This window comes from Phalacrocorax carbo, chromosome 2 (genome assembly GCF_963921805.1).
Source record: "Phalacrocorax carbo chromosome 2, bPhaCar2.1, whole genome shotgun sequence".
Classification (NCBI taxonomy): domain Eukaryota; kingdom Metazoa; phylum Chordata; class Aves; order Suliformes; family Phalacrocoracidae; genus Phalacrocorax; species Phalacrocorax carbo.
Genome location: NC_087514.1, coordinates 8,485,928 through 8,503,422, shown reverse-complemented (window position 1 = coordinate 8,503,422; position 17,495 = coordinate 8,485,928). Strand labels below are relative to the sequence as shown.

At 38.8% G+C, this 17,495-nt stretch overlaps 1 protein-coding gene across 5 annotated transcripts in view; it reads right to left on the bottom strand.

Moving 5' to 3' along the window:
* ZFAT (zinc finger and AT-hook domain containing) overlaps positions 1-17,495 on the bottom strand; it is a 96,078-nt gene that overhangs the window by 19,827 nt on the left and 58,756 nt on the right. For all 5 annotated transcript variants that reach the window (XM_064442047.1, XM_064442046.1, XM_064442050.1 and 2 more), the window contains 4 exons: positions 16,380-16,529; positions 14,296-14,469; positions 9,804-9,892; positions 6,857-6,995 (listed from right to left, as the gene is read on the bottom strand). In XM_064442047.1, coding sequence (XP_064298117.1) covers positions 6,857-6,995; positions 9,804-9,892; positions 14,296-14,469; positions 16,380-16,529 — 552 coding nt within the window. The remainder of the gene's footprint in view (positions 1-6,856; positions 6,996-9,803; positions 9,893-14,295; positions 14,470-16,379; positions 16,530-17,495) is intronic.

Genomic DNA, 17,495 nt, shown 5'->3' with positions numbered 1-17,495 from the left:
TTTTCTTACAAAAGTAATTTGGTCAAATGTCAGATCTCAGTTGCTTGTAATTATGCAAATAAGTAGTTCTCTTCCCCCCCCCCCCCCCCCATTGAGTAAAGCGGAACAGAAATAATCTGCGTGTGATATATTGTTGCATTAGGTGACCAGAACTCGCTCTGACATACCTAACGGCTGGGGGAGGGCGTTATGCCCCTTTAGGAACTATGCCACCAGATGGCTGTCTCCACATTATCATGGCAAATGATGACTCTTACCCATCATGTTCAAATGCCTCAAATATACCCCCATAAGATGGTTATAAGCCAAGTTCTCATTGCACATAGTCTTTTTTGAATAAGGTGATTAGAACAAGCATTCTGTTTTACAGTAATGGAAACCTACCATATGGTATTCTACCAGGTGAATAGAAATAAACTTTTTATTTTGATAAAACAAAATACAACTACACTCAGTTGCTAGGGTCTTTCACTGATGCATTATCCCTCTACAATTTCCCCTTTTTGCTCTCAATATATTTTAAGTCTTCACCATTATAGCAGATGCTCAATACTCCATCTCTATACAAAACTGAAATAGTTTTCCTATCAAGGAGCTTAACACTCAACACCTCACAAAAGCAAAATACCTTCATTCAGATTAGGACAAAGATATTATCAGTTACATAAATTGAAATTAAATATTCATTTCACAGCGATCTGTAGTATTAGGAAAAAACCGCTGTCATGAAAGACAGGACACTTTTCTGCATTGGTTTGATACTGAAACTATTATAACAATACACCAGATAAATTAAAGCTGTAACTTTTGTCATTATAACTTTAATTAAAGAACAAATAATGGAAGCATAGAATTAAACTGGTTATATATAACTCCACATCAGTGACTTGGTGTGAAAGTTCAGGAAAATTAATTTCCAGATTATTCTTTAAGCAAATTGGTAAGACACAGAGGAAGTCAATGAATTACACACCTTACCTACTTTCAATACCAAACCTGATGTTTGCAACAAAATAATGCACACAAATATTATACAGCTCCACAACTTTTTTCCATTATTTCTGCCAATCACACCATTGACATGTGCTCTGCAAATTATTTATTTATTGGCCTAAAATCTCCGTAAGACAACTATTATTTGATGTTAAAAGAAAACATGTGATGATAGTGGTATAAGAGAACACAGAGGCCACAACTGGATCATCGCACATACACTGCACAAGTTGCTGCACACACACAAATACAAAATTCATCTCCCAGAGAGTGCAGAAACACGTACACAAAGCAATGGATGGCAGGGAATACCAGTGAAGAGAAAAGAAACAATTTCAGGAAAAATTTTATGTGACTTGTCCAGCACAAAGCAAACAAAACTAAAAAAGGAAGCTATCAAATGAGCAAGTAGGCAGGGTCTCACAGAAAAACTAATGGGTAATGCATATATAATAGTCTTGTCCCCTATGCAGAATACATCCAATTCTTATAGTATTTCTTTTCCTTTATTACTTTAAAACACTAAAATAAATGTCAGATCATAGACTTCTATTTAAACAAACAAACCACCCCAAAACCCCAAGCATTTCTCTGATCCTGGCTGATCCCAATTTCTAATATAAGCCCCAAAATTAAATCCTGCTGTCCATCCCTCAAAATGGAGTTGCTCAAATGAGTATGTTCCCTCTCCCATTCTATGAATCATTCATTTATTTATAATCTCATTCTAGGAATCTTGAGTAGAGTCCAGCAGTCTATATTCATATAAATATTTCCAGTTAAGATTATTTGCAATGTCTGCAATGCAGTCAAAAACCAGTTGAGAGTAGAGACGAAAAGATGAGCAAGTGTGAGGCAATTCACTCTGGGCTCAGTGGGTAACTTAGAACAAGCAGAATACAATGCAAATAGATATAGACAGCTTTTATTAGATATTAAGCTTTGTTAGTTTCCCTTCTCACTTTTTTCCCAAACCCTTTCACTTGCTGGTTCTCCCACCTTTTCCTTTAATATCAAAGGACTTGTTTAATATCAGTCGGAAGGGTCTTCTTCCCCTATATGAATACATGAATAATTTTCCAAAATTGCTTTTCAGACCTATGAATATGGTAAGTGGAAACTTGATAGAGGCTAGTCAGGCAACAAGTTGCAATTGCCAGCGCAAGCAGGTCAGAAACACATACCCTGTCATACTGTATAAGTTTTCCACAATGATCTGTGTGTGCTGTGTGACCCAGATACAAAAGATCATCTCATTCCAGAATCAGGAAAATTTTTATTAACTTCAATAGGACTCACATTTATCAACTCCAAATGCAAATCCTAATTAACTCAAGTCTCCCACAAGGAGCAGGTTTTTTCCCTAGTAAGATGCCAAGGCACTGAGAAAAACTGACATTTCTACAGTATGGTAAGAAATCTGCAGGTCTTGTGTTTTTATTTTGAGCCCATGTGTAAGATCCAAGGGATGCAACACAGAGCAGCAAATGGAGCTGGCAAAGGAGGTTGCATGTGGGAAAAGTGCACCTTCTAACATAGCTTTCTTCATGGCAGAGTCCTGATAAAAGGCACTGACCTCACAGCCACTGCATGGATTTGAAGCCCCTTTACTGCTCTAAAACTCCACACAGCAGGTGAACACATAGAAAGCAGGCACAGCACTTGTGGGCACAAGGAATATAAATGCTGTATAAGGAAGGGAAGAGAAAGAAGGATGCAGAGATGGAAAGAACAGAATAGAATATTTCAGCTGGAAGGGACCTACAATGATCATCTAATCCAACTGCCTGACCACCTCAGGGCTGACCAAAAGTTAAAGCATGTTATTAAGGGCATTGTCCAAACGCCTCTTAAACACTGTCAGGCTTGGGGCATTGACCACCTCCCTAGGAAGCCTGTTGCAGTGTTTGACCACCCTCTTGGTAAAGAAATGCTTCCTAACGTCTAGCCTAAACCTCCCCTGCTATCCCTGGTATCACTGGATACCAGGGAGGAGAGATCAGCACCTCCCTCCCCGGCTCCCCTCCTCAGGAAGTGCAGAGAGCAATGAGGCGGCCCCTCAGCCTCCTTTTCTCCAAACTAGACAAGGCCAAAGACCTTACCCGCTCCTCACAGGACATGCCTTCCAGCCCTGCCACCAGCCTTGCTGCCCTCCTCTGTACACATTCAAGGACCTTTACGTGCTTCTTAAATTGTGGGGCCCAGAGCTGCACGCAGTGCTCCGGGTGAGGCTGCGCCAGCGCTGAACACAGCGGGATGGTCACCTCTCGGCCGGCTGGTGATACTGTTGGATGCACCCCAGGATGCGGTTTGCCCTCTTGGGTGCCAGGGCACACTGCTGACTCCTACGGAGCCTGCTGTTGACCAGCACCCCCAGACCCCTTCCTGCAGGGCTGCTCTCCAGCCACTGCTCTCCCAGTTTAGACTTGTGCCCGGCATTACACCGTCACAGGGGCAGAATCCAGCATTTGGACTTGGTATATTTCATCCCATTAATCATTGCCCAATGCTCCCATGTGGTGGACAAAGCTCGTCCACCACAGCACAAATTACAGGCTGTTCTCTCTCATCTCACTCTAATGTCTTCATTATAAAACTACTGCATTCTCAACAACTTTACAGGCTTTTTGTTTCAGAAGTGCATTTATCTGGATCCCAAAGGGGAAGGAAAACTTAACTAGCATATGATTTATTTTATTTGTTCAAAAAACTATAAATATGATCCTTAATTTCATATTAACAGAATTTAATCTCAGGTACCTCTTCTAAGACTGATTATGGACAAATAATGCCTCACAGTGCTCAGATATTTAAAAAGTTAAACAAAGCTCCCCATAGTGCACAATTCTGCCTTCACCAGCATGACTACATGATCATAGAACCATTATGGACAGAAAAGACCTCTAGGATCATCAAATACAACTGTCAACCCAACACCACCATGACTCCTAAACCATGTCCCCAAGTGCCACATCTATGTGTTTTCTGAACACCTCCAGGGATGGTGACTCTACCACCTCCCTGGGTAGCCTGTGCCAATGCCTGACCACTCTTTCTGTAAAGAAATTTTCCCTAATATCCAATCTAAACCTCCCCTGACGCAGCTTGAGGCTGTTTCCTCTCATCCTATCACTTGTTACTTGGGAGAAGAGACCAACACCCACCTCGCTACAACCTCCTTTCAGGTTGTTGTAGAGCACGATAAGGTCTCCCCTCAGCCTCCTCTTCTCCAGGCTAAACAATCCCATCTCCCTCAGCCGCTCCTCATAAGACTTGTTCTCTAGACCCTTCAGCAGATTCGTTGCCCTTCTCTGGACACACTCCAGCACCTCAATGTCCTTCTTGTAGTGAGGGGCCAAAAACTGAACACAGTATTTGACGTACAACCTCACCAGTGCCGAGTACAGGGGCACGATCACTGCCCTGCTCCTGCTGGTCACACTATTCCTGATACCAGCCGGATGCTGTTGGCCTTCTTGGCCACCTGGGCACACTGCTGGCTCATGTTCAGCTGGCTGTTGACCAGCATCCCCCGGTCCTTTTCCTCTGGGCAGTTTTCCAGCCACTCCTTCCCAAGCCTGTAGCGTTGCATGGGGTTGTTGTGACCCAAGGGCAGGACCCAGCACTTGGTCTTGTTGAACCTCATACAATTGGCCTTGGCCCATTAATCCCAGCTGTCCAGGTCCCTCTGCAGAGCCTTCCTGCCCTCAGGCAGATCAACACTCTTGCCCAACTTGGTGTTGTCTGCAAATTTTCTGAGGGTCCACTCGATCCCCTCATCCAGATCATTGATAAAGATACTAAACAGAGCTGGCCCCAACACTGAGCCCTGGGAACACCACTCGTGACTGGCTACCAACTGGATTTAGCTCTGTTCACAACTCTCTAGGCTCAGCCATTCAGCCAGTTTTTTACCCAGCCAAGAGCATACCTGTCTTAGCCATGAGCTGCCAGCTTCTCTAGAATGCTGTGGGAGACAGTGTTAATAGGCTTCAAGTACTGACAAAGCATATATGACCTCTTTAAACTGCAAGTTCCCGACAACTTTCACTGTCTGTGAAAATAATAATAAAATTCTACTATACATTCCTACCCTGAAATTTGTATACACCGATCTACTTTTTAAATTATTCCTGGTTGTTTGACAAAAAGGAAACAAAGAAATGCCACATAAAAATAACACAGGCTCAAACTCCTTAATGTAGTATACATTTCTCCATTATAGTGCAAACATCAAGATCTCAGACTTTGAGTGCCTTTCTGTGTGTCATGATTTCAGTATTATTTTATCATGGATTAATGCCTTTAATAGATAAACGTTCTGTGTTAGATGAATAATTTGGAAATACTATTTAGAAATAATGTCATCTTAGAAGAATTATATTTAATTCATTATCTAATACAACAGCATTTTGGTCTCTATTCTTCTGCAGCAAAACCAGAAACTTTGAATATCCCAAAAGATATTATAATAAGACTGGTAGTTTCAATCAAAAAAAAAAAAAAGGAAAGAAAAAAAGAAAACACTTTCTAACAGTATCAGAAACATAGGAAGGAACTCAACTCTACCAACCATTAAAATATTTTCAACACAATTTAATATTTAATTTGGCTTTCCCCTCTTCTTCCCTACTTCCCCCCACACAAGGCACTAGCAATGAAGGAGCTTTGCACCAAAAAAGGTATCTGACTGTGTACTGAATTGTTTGCTTTGGTTCGCTTGCCCGGTGTGCAACAGCAAAGCTACTCAGGGGAGTCAGACAGGCTGTACATGTTCCCTTTGCTAGCACCCAGACACTGCAGGGAATGAGTTGCTATTTGTGATACCTGTATCAAGCAGGAATAAGGCATCTAGTGACAGTGACCATCTTTTCAGAAGGATACAGGACTTCATCTGGGATTAAATTTATAAACGAAACAGCCAGGAATATCACTTTTTATGCTACTATATAAATATGGCAAAACCTACTACAATCTGATTTTCCCTCCCCCCTGGCATTCCATTAGCTCTGACGCTTAATCTTGAATTTTTGATCCTCCCCCAAACCCTTTTTGCCTTTATTTAGTTTATCTGTGACAACAATTTCTCTAATTGACCAGGTGTATATATCTAATTAGTTTTATTTATCTTTGTGTGGTAGGACTATAAGTTTTACACAGACAGCAGTAACAAGCAGTTATTCTAGGCAGAACGAGATATTTAGGCCTCTACCACAGAAACGTGACGTAGAGAAATGCAGGCCTAGTATGACAGCCTTGAGAAGTAGAGACCTGGGATGCGGCACAGGGGAGGGCAGGCATGGAGCGATAAGAAGCACTACACAAGCTTCGCACTGAAGAACCCACAGCTATAAACAACTCAGAAATGATCAGTTAAAAATACGCAAATCCAGAGCTGGATAAAACTGGTTTTAAGGACAACAAAAATAGTGCTTAATATACATGAAGAGCACCATAAACAGTAAATTTGGATTTAAACTGCAGCTACAGACCAATGAAAAAGAAAAGCGTAAATATGTGTAAGCAAACATGTAACAACGGCCCCAATTTTTTGATTCCTTTCAACATATAGTGACACTTCCCTTACAAAAGGAAAAAAACAAATGAAAATGATAAATATGTGCAATAATGAATAGCACAAGCAAGGTAAATCAAAACTTTGGTTCATCCACCCTTAGAAACCAAGAACAAAGGACACTGAACGAAGGATAAAAGGTGGCCATTTCAGAATTACCAAAAAGTAGTAATGATTTATCACTTAATGCCCAATAAACTAAGGAACAATATCATACAAAAGTTTACCTTTACACCAAGTTTGCTTCAGCAAAAACAAACAAACAAGTCTTATATGGTGGAGATGTACCTTGTTGAATAAGGGCTTCTGCTGCAGGCTCCCCAGAACCTACATTTACATACTCTTCATTAGGATGCTTTCTGTTGTAATGCCTCTTCAGGGAACCAGATATGTTGCAGGAATAGTGGCAATGTGCACAACGGAAAGGCTAGGGGCAAAAAGGAAAACGTTAGAATGTACTTCCTGACCTCTTCAGGATACAGGTCTAGGCTGCAATGTTTTGACTCTGAGAAACCACGTTCATTTCTGGTTTAGGCATCTTCCAGGGAGACCAGCCCAAATTCAATATAAATGGAGGTTGTAACTAACTGTTACATAAAACTTGGTACTTTTTATCATGTGCAAGACACCAGGTATTCTCAACATTGTAAGATTATTACCTACTTTTCATAATTCAGTAAACTGTGTTTTCATAATTGATGATCACAGGTCTGACCACGTGGAGACTTTCTACTACAAGGGAATAACTCAGCTGTTGCAAGCTTTGGTCTGAAAAGGTGTAGTAAGAGAGCTAAAGTAACTGGAGGTACAATATGATTGTACAGACACCCTAATTTAACAGATAACCATATGTGACAGGGTTGATGTCTTCCCTTTCCCTTCCTTCTCTCTCCGACATGCTCCCAACTGCTCCCCTTTCACTGGCACTCGCATTCATCTGACCATTTGGTGACTTACGTTTTAGGAACTAAATTAATTAATTTTTAAGAACACACGACTCCCTTCAACTGACAGGGAGAGACATTTCTAAAGAAAAAAGTTTAGGAAAACAAGCATTTGTGCCTAAAGTTAGCCTTTGAGAATAACCTGACTGAAGTATGTCACAGATCTCAGGAAGCTTGGCACAACCACCAGGGTCCTGGAAAAGAATGCAGGCACCGACCAAAGTCCTGGGGGAAAAGTCAAGTACCTCAGAATGGGATGCAAAGTGTTTCATTCACAGCAACCAGGCCCACCTAAAGCTAGTCAGCAGAAAATGGTTGGTACAGAAACGTTTATTCAGAAGCTGAATTTAAAGCAGGGCAATGTCTGCAGTCAGGGTCCACTGACCAGTACATTCCTGTAAGCTTGTTACTTATGACCTTCCTTCAGACTCCAAACAGCGAAAATAAGGAAGAAAAGTGGTGTTCAGATCCCCTTAACCTTGCAGTTCAGAGGGTACTCCAACATTCAGCAATTCGATTTTTCAGAAAGGGGTACTAACTATCCTTTTCTTTTGCTGAAACGGTCTTTTTTTCAAGGAAATAATCCAGACAGACCTGCTGTGTTCTTGTACCACTCTCTACATACAGAATCACAGAATCACAGAATGGCAGGGGTTGGAAGGGACCTCTGGAGATCATCTTGTCCAACCCCCTGCTTGAGCAGGCACACCCAGAGCAGGGGGCACAGGAACGCGTCCAGGCAGGGTTTGAATGTCTCCAGGGAAGGGACCCCACAGCCTCCCTGGGCAGCCTGTGCCCCTGCTCTGGCACCCGCACAGGGAAGGAGTTTTTTCTTATATTCAGGTGGAACTTCCTGTGTTCCAACTTGTGCATGTCTTGTATGTTATCTGCTGTCAGATAGCAGGATTGCAAATTCATGGGACTTGGAAATCTGATGAATGAAATTATTATTAAGTTGTTTAACTACTGACATTCCTCCGAGTTTGAATGCATGCAAACAGCTGTCCCAGAAGGAGGCAACGTGTTACGAACAGACAGTTTTTGAACTCCTTTTTACAAATACTCCTGATCGACCTATTTTAGTGTTTTGCAGTTCTCTTGATAATGCCTTGAATAGCCACACTTACATGCAGGCTGACAGAGGACTGAAAAGAGGTGCCAAGTCAACAGTTCTGATCCCGAGGTCAGAACCAGCTACATTTCAAGAACTGCATTATGAGTACACTCATCCCGTTAGCCATTAAAGAAGGAAAATGATGCATTTTCATTTACAAAAAATCCTTTTAAAAAGATACATCCACAGCAAAACTACATACTTAAGAAAGAAAAATTATTTGTGCAAAATGTATCAACTCTTTAGATGACTTGCTTCATTTTCTTATATGCCTTGTCTTCCAAAATTTAAACCATGAATCAAAAGACTGTCTTCCTTTCTGCTTTATGGAGGTACATAGTATTGGTACTTATTAAGAAAGGCTGAAGTGTACTCTTTATAGAAGCAAAATGACTTGTTAGATAATGGAAGATGTTGTATATGAAAATAGTATGATGTTTTCAGAAAAAATATGCTCACTGCCAAGATAAAGTGCTACATTAAAATGGACATTTTCATACATACAAAATACTGGATTTTTCTGGAAAAGGAAAGGATGTAATTTCTATTTCCTGAATATAACATTTCAAAATTCATTACATCAAGACGTATCATGCTGAGAACCAATGTGAAATTTAGGAATAAAACCATACTACAATTTATTAAAATAAACCATATCTCTAATCTAAACACTTCATAGAACCATTAACAATCTTCAAAACCCTTTCCAAGACACGTTTCAGATAAATGGGGTATTTTAAAATTAATTCTCTTCAATTTTCTTCAAGTATATGAACTCATCTGTAGTACATTAGACTGGCAAACTTTCAGAGAAAATTAAGGGGGGCAATGAACAGTGATGTATGGGATTTGATTTCCTACTTCCCCAGAACATTTTAAGGTATATAACAGATTAATTCTCTCAGGGACTGACAGTCAAAAAATCCAATCATGTTTGTTTTATATTGCAACATACGTGTATTTTTGGCAAGTAAAGAAACTAATTACAAATTGTCCATGAACGAAAGAGCCCCATCTCAAAAGACTGAATATGAAGTCAAAATTCCTGAAATATTAAAATGTTAAGATGCCATAATTATCACCAAACAGGAAAACATGCCAGATTTAAAACCGTTGTCTGAAGTTCGATGTATTTCGAAATGACTTATCAGTAAACATGATTTATATGTTTTCTTACCTTGAAAGAGACATGTTGTTCCATATGACGTAGGAGCTGTGGTTTTTGGGCAGCTGTATAGTCACATACTGTACATTTAAACTGCTTTCCTGAAATGGGAGCAGAAAACGGAATAACATTTTTCTATTTAAGTTCAGAAAACTACCAATTATAATTCCTCATAAAGACAATTTCCAAAATGCTAAGAACGAACAATGAATGATAACAGAAGTCTGGCACTTGCTCTGCAAAATTTTGGTTAAACAGAGCTAAGAGCAGAGTAAGGATGAAAAAAGGCTCGAGTGGCATCTTTAAATTATAAGCATTAAACAGCCTAGATGCTCCTGGGACAGTCAGTTGGGAAAGAAGAAAAAGAATCGTTATAATGCAGCCTAAGTGGAAGAAGGAAATCACAATTTGCAAAGCAGATCTGGAAACACTTAACATACAGATGATTGGTCACGTTCACATGTTTTTACCTACTTCTGTCCCAAGCACTGGATTCTTATGATTCAAATACTTTTAAATTTTCTTGGGTTTTCCACTTCAAGTTTTCTTGATATATTTCTGGTAGGGTATGACATGACTGATGATTTTTACCACAAGATTTGGTTATGTGTTTAGCACTACTCTTCCAGTACTGACTCAAACTATCATAAAAGGGCTTTCTATACTGGCTTAACCATGGATATAGGGAGAAATAAAATATGCTATAGACAAAAATAAGATTAGAATGGCAAACAATACAGAGGTTTTTTGTTTCGACCGTTCACTTCTGCAAGTTGCTTTATCAACGTCAGACTGAATGATGCCTGCTTGCCTCGTTCATCATGATATTTTGTCTTTTCTCATTGGAATCTCTGCAGTAACCTTGAGACTCCCATACGGTCACACAAGGCAAGAGAAAGCACGTACCGGAACGAGTTCACACTTTAGATGTGGTGACTTACACGCTGGTGGCTACCAAACACTAGGGATAATGAGTAGGTTCTGCAACCTGTTTTTGGAGAGTGCTGATTCATATTTCTTTCTTTTAATTGGGCACAAATTATCTCACAATGCATGGAGTTAAAGTAACTGTTGGACTTCTCCTCTTCTGCATCAACTGTTTCAAAGACCATAGAGTGGACCAGCATAAACATTGCTCTCTCAGGTACCAACCTAAGAAGTCTTTGGAAGATTTGAGACAGTCTCTGTCTCTTGAGTACTTGGCAAGCTTAAAGTCTGCATTGTAAGTAGGTCTTTTACAGATACAGTCACATAAAGTCAATGCCATTTATATTGCATTGACAAGATTATATCTGAATTTTCTTTACATGTCTGTCAATGTCTTTACATGCCTTTCTAGTCAGGCATCAATACTGCAGGTACGAACCCTCCAACCTGAAACCGCAACAATAAAGCTGAAGAACAAGAACTGGAATTTCAAGTAATGAAAGCTGATGCTCAGAACATTCAGTCTAAAATAAAGTCAATATTTTTAAGAGAGGGCATGATTAATAACTATGACACTGCTTAGAAATCAAATGGATGCCCTGTCATATGAAGTCTTTGAATCAAGTCTGCTTAGCCCTTCCTAAAAAGATATACTAAACTTCAGCAGAAATGTGATGCAAAATTATTAGATTAAGTTACACCTGTACTCTGCAAGAGATTGGACTTCGTGATCCTAAGATCATTAGCCCGAGTCCTTAAGACAAGATGGTCAGATTTTGTCATGATACATTTTTAGGATTCTCTAATGGGAATGAATTCTCTCTGACATTTTTGAGAAATATCTGTTGCTGTTTGTGGCTTTGCAAAAGGTAAAACTCACAAACATATTACCATTCTATAGGTTTCTCTTACTTTCCCGACAAAGCATTCTCTCTCCCAAATCTTTTTTTCCTTATGATTTAAAATAACACAGTTTCCTTCCTTCTATACTCTGAGTTTCATACTCCCTTTCTCCATATTTCATCTTTAAAATTCTATCAGTCCTGCTACCTCCAGCCAAATTACAAGGTGTATTAAATACAGAAAGACTTCATTCCTGTATTAAATGCCCATGGATGGCAAACTGTATTTGACTGGCATGGAATAAGTACGTGCTAAAAACTGCTCCAAAGGCAGAAAAAAAGCAGAATGAAGGATGGAAAAGAATAATGCAGAATATCCTGTATTATCCTGAAAAGACCAGGTTTCTTTAGATTCTGGATATTGCTTTAAAAAGTTACAAGCATTTTATACTGAGTGTGAAAGTTTCCATAAAACAGCTAAGAAAAACCTTAAGACAATTTCTGGTATCCAATTAAAATAATGAAAACCAGGTTTCCTGGTTTATTTCTCATCACTAACAGTAATGCACCTGGACTACTACAGAATTGTTTTCTATCATGCCATTCAGAAGTCTGTCTTCTGAAGAAGAATAAAGCAGACAGAAAACTGCTTTATATTCCACTGGTTAAAGTGCCCTTGCAGGGCAAATATTTGAACAAAAACTGCCTGGATTCGTGAGTCAGGGAGACAAGACTCATAAAGAGCGAAACATCTTTCAAATTCATTTATTTGTGAAATAACTGAAGAACGCTAGATTTGTGCTAGTAAGAACTTCTGAAGTGCTGCCACTATAGGAAGGGACACTGGCAGCGAGAAACTGTCAGCATTCAAGAGGCTGAGAGTCCCTTGACAAATCATATACTACATTCCTGGTGACCGACGTTATCTTATTTTTCACAAGCATTTGAAATGCATGAAGAGTTTACTGGGGTGGACTTAGTGAGGAAAATTCCTTAAGACTCCACAGACGGCAAAGGGCATTTTCCAACAGTACAGGGAATTTCCTGGACGCTTTTGGAAGTGTAAAAAGCACAGCAAAAGAACCTAAGTCTTGGGTTCATTTCTATCAGTCAAAAAGGGAGGTGCATCAAAAAGGAACATGCAGTCACCTCAGTTATTGCAGAACATGATGAGAGTCTGAAGCCAGCTAAAAAAGCCTCCTGGTAATAAGACTGCCTCTAGAGCCAAGGTTTCTGTCTGACCTAGCAGTAGATGATAAAAGAATATAGTTCCTTGCATGCAATTAAATGTTTAAAACTAACTTCACACCTTTAAACCAAATCAAGACAAGGCTTGCTCCTGCACGACTACAGTGCCATTCTTAACAGTGCCAAATTTCAACTCAGCCTCAGATAAATTGCAACAATTACTTACACATGTATATATTTTATTCAAGAATTAGAGCTAACTCACAGGTAAAAACCAATTCAACTTTCATTGCTGAATTCCACTATTTGGACATGCCAGATAGTGAAAACAAAACAGAATGGTTTTGAAATGAAACCCCATGCAGGGATTTTCTAACAGCAACATAGAAAGAACCCTTTTTTTTTTTTTCTTTATAGTCTAATTGTGTTCCAAATTTCTTTTTCATTCAGATACAACCTGCCTCCTTCCCCCAGCCAGGAATTGGCTGAGGATCACTTTTGGAAAGTAAAATTGTGATTCTTGCATATGAAGTTTAGATGTATGGGCAGCAACTGCTTGTGATTGACCAAATTATTTCAAAATATTGGAAAGTACTTTTTCAATAATGAGGGATTTACTAACTCATGGTGATACTACAGCAATTTTGGTAATACTACAGTAACTATATGCGTCCTATAATATGTATCATATCAATGTAAAAGGGATCACCTCTTTCACTTATACACACGGATATAAGCACACATATAACAAATAACTATCTTTGACTCAAAGACTTCACATATATTCTGAAGCTGTAACAAAGCCTTGTGCGCTTTCTATGAAAGGACGATGCTAATGAATATGCAAATCTAAAAACTGGTTTAAATGAAATGGTCAGTAAAGAGTGGAACGAGGTTTCACAGGGTTGCATGATGCAAACCCTGTTGCAAAGATCAAGGCACTAAGTCATAACAAAGGTCTGTACAACTTACCCTGCTAAACCATTTACTTCAGTTTGATAATCACATAAAAATAAATTATTGCTGTATCCCAAAACTTACTATAGAAGATATTTTTCTGGATTTGCATCTTTTTTTCTGTTATCATCACAGAAATATTAAAATTACAGAGGAAACGCATGTGCTGCATGTGTGCCTGTAGAGAACACACGCTCAGGCTTGCCACTGCCTGAGGAGACCTGGGGACACAGAGCTGCAGCAGCCTTGCCTCTACTGGGCTACTCCTAACAATATTCTCACAGAAGAAAGTAATAAGAGACTTAACCACAGAACTATCTGTATTTCCAAAGTCCTATTAGGATCGCATAAACGGTTATGAAGCCAACACAAAATTTCAGAAAAATCAAATATTCCAGAGACAGCTGTCTGTCACAGAAATTATTTTTGCAAAGTTTTGAATTATTTCACAAACACTGTCTCCTGGGAATGAACAAAATTTGTAAGTAGCACTTAGTGTTCAACTGAAAAATGCCTGTTAATAAGGTCCTATAGTACAGGCAGTATTTATCACCCTAAAATAAACTTGGATTTAATAAACATGCACTTACCATCAGCAGTATGAAGGAGTTTATGGCTCTTCAAAGTGCCTTTTGATTTGAACTTTTTCCCACACATATCACAAAGGTGCGTCTTCTCAGTGCTGTGACGATTCATATGGGCTTTCAAGTTACTCTTGCTGCGAGTGGCATACTCACAGAGAGAACATTTGAAGGGTTTGACACCTGAAAATCAAAAAATATACTATGAAGCAAACAAGCTGCACCTTTTGATGAGAGGGTGGACATTTGTTTGAAAGAAATATCAGATCATGTGAGCAACATGGACGAGGTCAACATTTCGACATTTGGATTTCTACATGTAAGAAATTTCATCTGTAGCTTCTGTGTAAATGATACTGAGCTCTTGACAGCATCATTTAACTTACTAAGAAAAGGAGGGGTTCTTTTAGAATTAAATACTTCCCTATTGAAGGCAGGTACTGAGTTTAACCAAACAAATACTAATACTTTGGTCTTGGTGTGTCCATCCTTCATTTAAGATAGAATCCAGACTGCCTAAGCTGATGCCTAGCTGGTGTACATATTAAATCTCCCTCTAAAAGTCTTCAGATAACTATCAGTCTCTATTTACTACAATAAAGAATGAAGAAACCTGTTTTAAGGAGGATTGGTTCATTAGGTACTTAATATGTAAGCTGGAGTTAAATGTGCAAAGCTGTGTTTTATTGTTAATTAGTATCAGATTTGCTAATGGCTCACGCGGTAGTACTTTTTTTCCCCCCTCATCCTCAGTAACATGCAAGCACTTACAATTTCACTTCTTTCAAACGGTCTAAAGCATGTAATAGACACACAGTATGTCATCTAGCAGAAAGTCTACAAGAACAAAGTAAATCTTTCAAAGCAAAGTTCAATAAATCTGAACTGGCAGAGTAGTTCAACAGTTTCATGAGGCTCTGGCAGTTTTAGATTGATACTCATGACCTTAAAACTAGATTTACAAGCATGAGGAATTATTGTCTACTTTAAGCAGACTCGATTGCATGCTTTGATTTGGGAATAAATTCCTATTCACCTCCTTCTCCTGCTAGTTAGGTGAGATCGGGTCCAAGCTTGCCTGGCAGAATAAACAAACTGTATCTGTGCAATACAAAAATAATTGCTCTAAGCCTACAATTTTACATTACCTAAACTCCTTAATGGAGTAAAGGCCACTGGAGACGACCACTACTATCGTACACGGGCAGGTAAGCTCATAGTTAAAGCATTCAAACAAATATCCAGTACTAGTATAAATGTCTGAATTATCTGCATGGGGACAAACACTTTGGAACCAAAATATCAGTTTGAGAGTACCAAATCCCATTATCCCCTTTATGCAGAGGGATGGCTAAAGAATGCAAAATAATGCTCAAACACCGTAGGCTATCTGTTCCACAGATTACTAACTGACTAAAGAGCATACAAGTGGTCTTCCACCTGTTATAAAAATAGAAGACTGGAGAAACACAAGACTTTACTGGGCATATATTTTAAGTTCAAGATATTTTTAACCTATGTGTTGCCATATTACTGGAATTTCTCCCTAAAAAGTCATAGATATGATCAGCATTATCTTACGGGTTTTTCATCACCGTGTCAGCTGGCTGCCATGCTCAGCATGATTTAATTAAAATACACCCAGAATGTATATGTATACATCAAAGCAACTGGATTTCAATTTTTTTATTAATAGATTTCCAGACCAAGTATTTTTTGACAAATGTGAAAGAGCAGCAGTTATTCATGGGAAGATAAAGAAAATTACTTGCTTTAAGAGACTGAGCATGTATTTAATTCACTCCTCTTTACTCACATTTATTATAGAATACTGTATAGATGTTTATGAATGAGTTTTGGAAAAAACTGAATTAGAAACTTATTAATTTTATAAAACTTTTAAGTTGTCTATTCATGTTATAAGAGTGCAGTTCCATAAGTGATCCTCAATCTATTAAACTAATTATTTAAACTCTATGGTAGGTTATTTGATTCAGGTATAGCAATAAATTTTAAGTCCTTTTTATGTCACCAAAGCTTGTGTGGAATATAAGACTCATTATATGCCCAAAAGCTTAAAACCAGAGTTTTACCTTCATGAGCCCAAATATGACGTTGAAGGTCTGATCCATTCTTCATAAAATAAAAATCACAGTAGGGACATTTCACAGCCCGTTTTCCAATAAGTCCTTTCAGCTGAACTCTTCTGCCAAGAATCTCAGAAATAGTAGTCATTGAAACCTCTGAGAGAAATGTAAAAGGTAATAAAAACCAGAAAGACATGAGGGAATTTGTTCTGTAAGTAATATTGAAGAGCTAGATCCAGATTCACTCCAACTTTTTAAAAGCTCTGCTTCCCCTACTGCCACTCAGATAAGACCTCAGCAAAGAACATAAGGGCCTTTTTCCCTTTAGGGCTTCTACGATGTTCTGTCCTTTCTCTCCTGATCTGTGGACTCAGTGTCCCTAACTGCCTGGTTAAAACAAAAACAAAAACAAAAACATTTTAAATATAAAAATCTTGGGTGTGCCACTAGCTTAGAAATAATTTTCTAACTATGAACTTCCCCAATAAGCTAGTTTGGTGCTTTTCTCTTCAATATTTTCACAAGACTTTATTCAAGATTTCATCCCAGCTTCCAGATGCCAAGGATCTGAAGACAATCCATTTCAGCCACATCTTATCTTTCTGATCAATCTTATCATAAGAATTATTGATAATCAGCAACTTTAAAGGAAAAAACAGACTCACAGAATAAATGTGACTGGAAGGGACCTCTAAGGTCACCAGCTCCAAGCAGGGCCAACTTTGGAGTTCCACCTTCAAAGTTACATCAGGTTGCTCAAGGTCATATTCAGTCCTGTTCTGGACATATCCAAGGATGGAGATTCTACAATTTCTCTTGGCCTATTCTGGTGTTTGACCACCCCATAGTCAAAATTATTTTCCTGGTTTCTGATCAGAATCTCCTTGCAGCAGCTTCATGTCCCTTCACTGCACAGTTCCAAGAAGATACTGGTTCTGTCCTCTTTTTGATCTCCTGTTAGATAGTGGAGGACAGCAGCTAAGATTCCTCCCCTAGCCTTCACTTACTCAGGCTAAACACACTTGACTCTCTACATTTTTCCATCATACAATCTAATGTTTTAGTTGTCACGGTGAAAAAGCTCAGAATAATGAAGTTTTAATTTAAGCGTCCCAAACACAC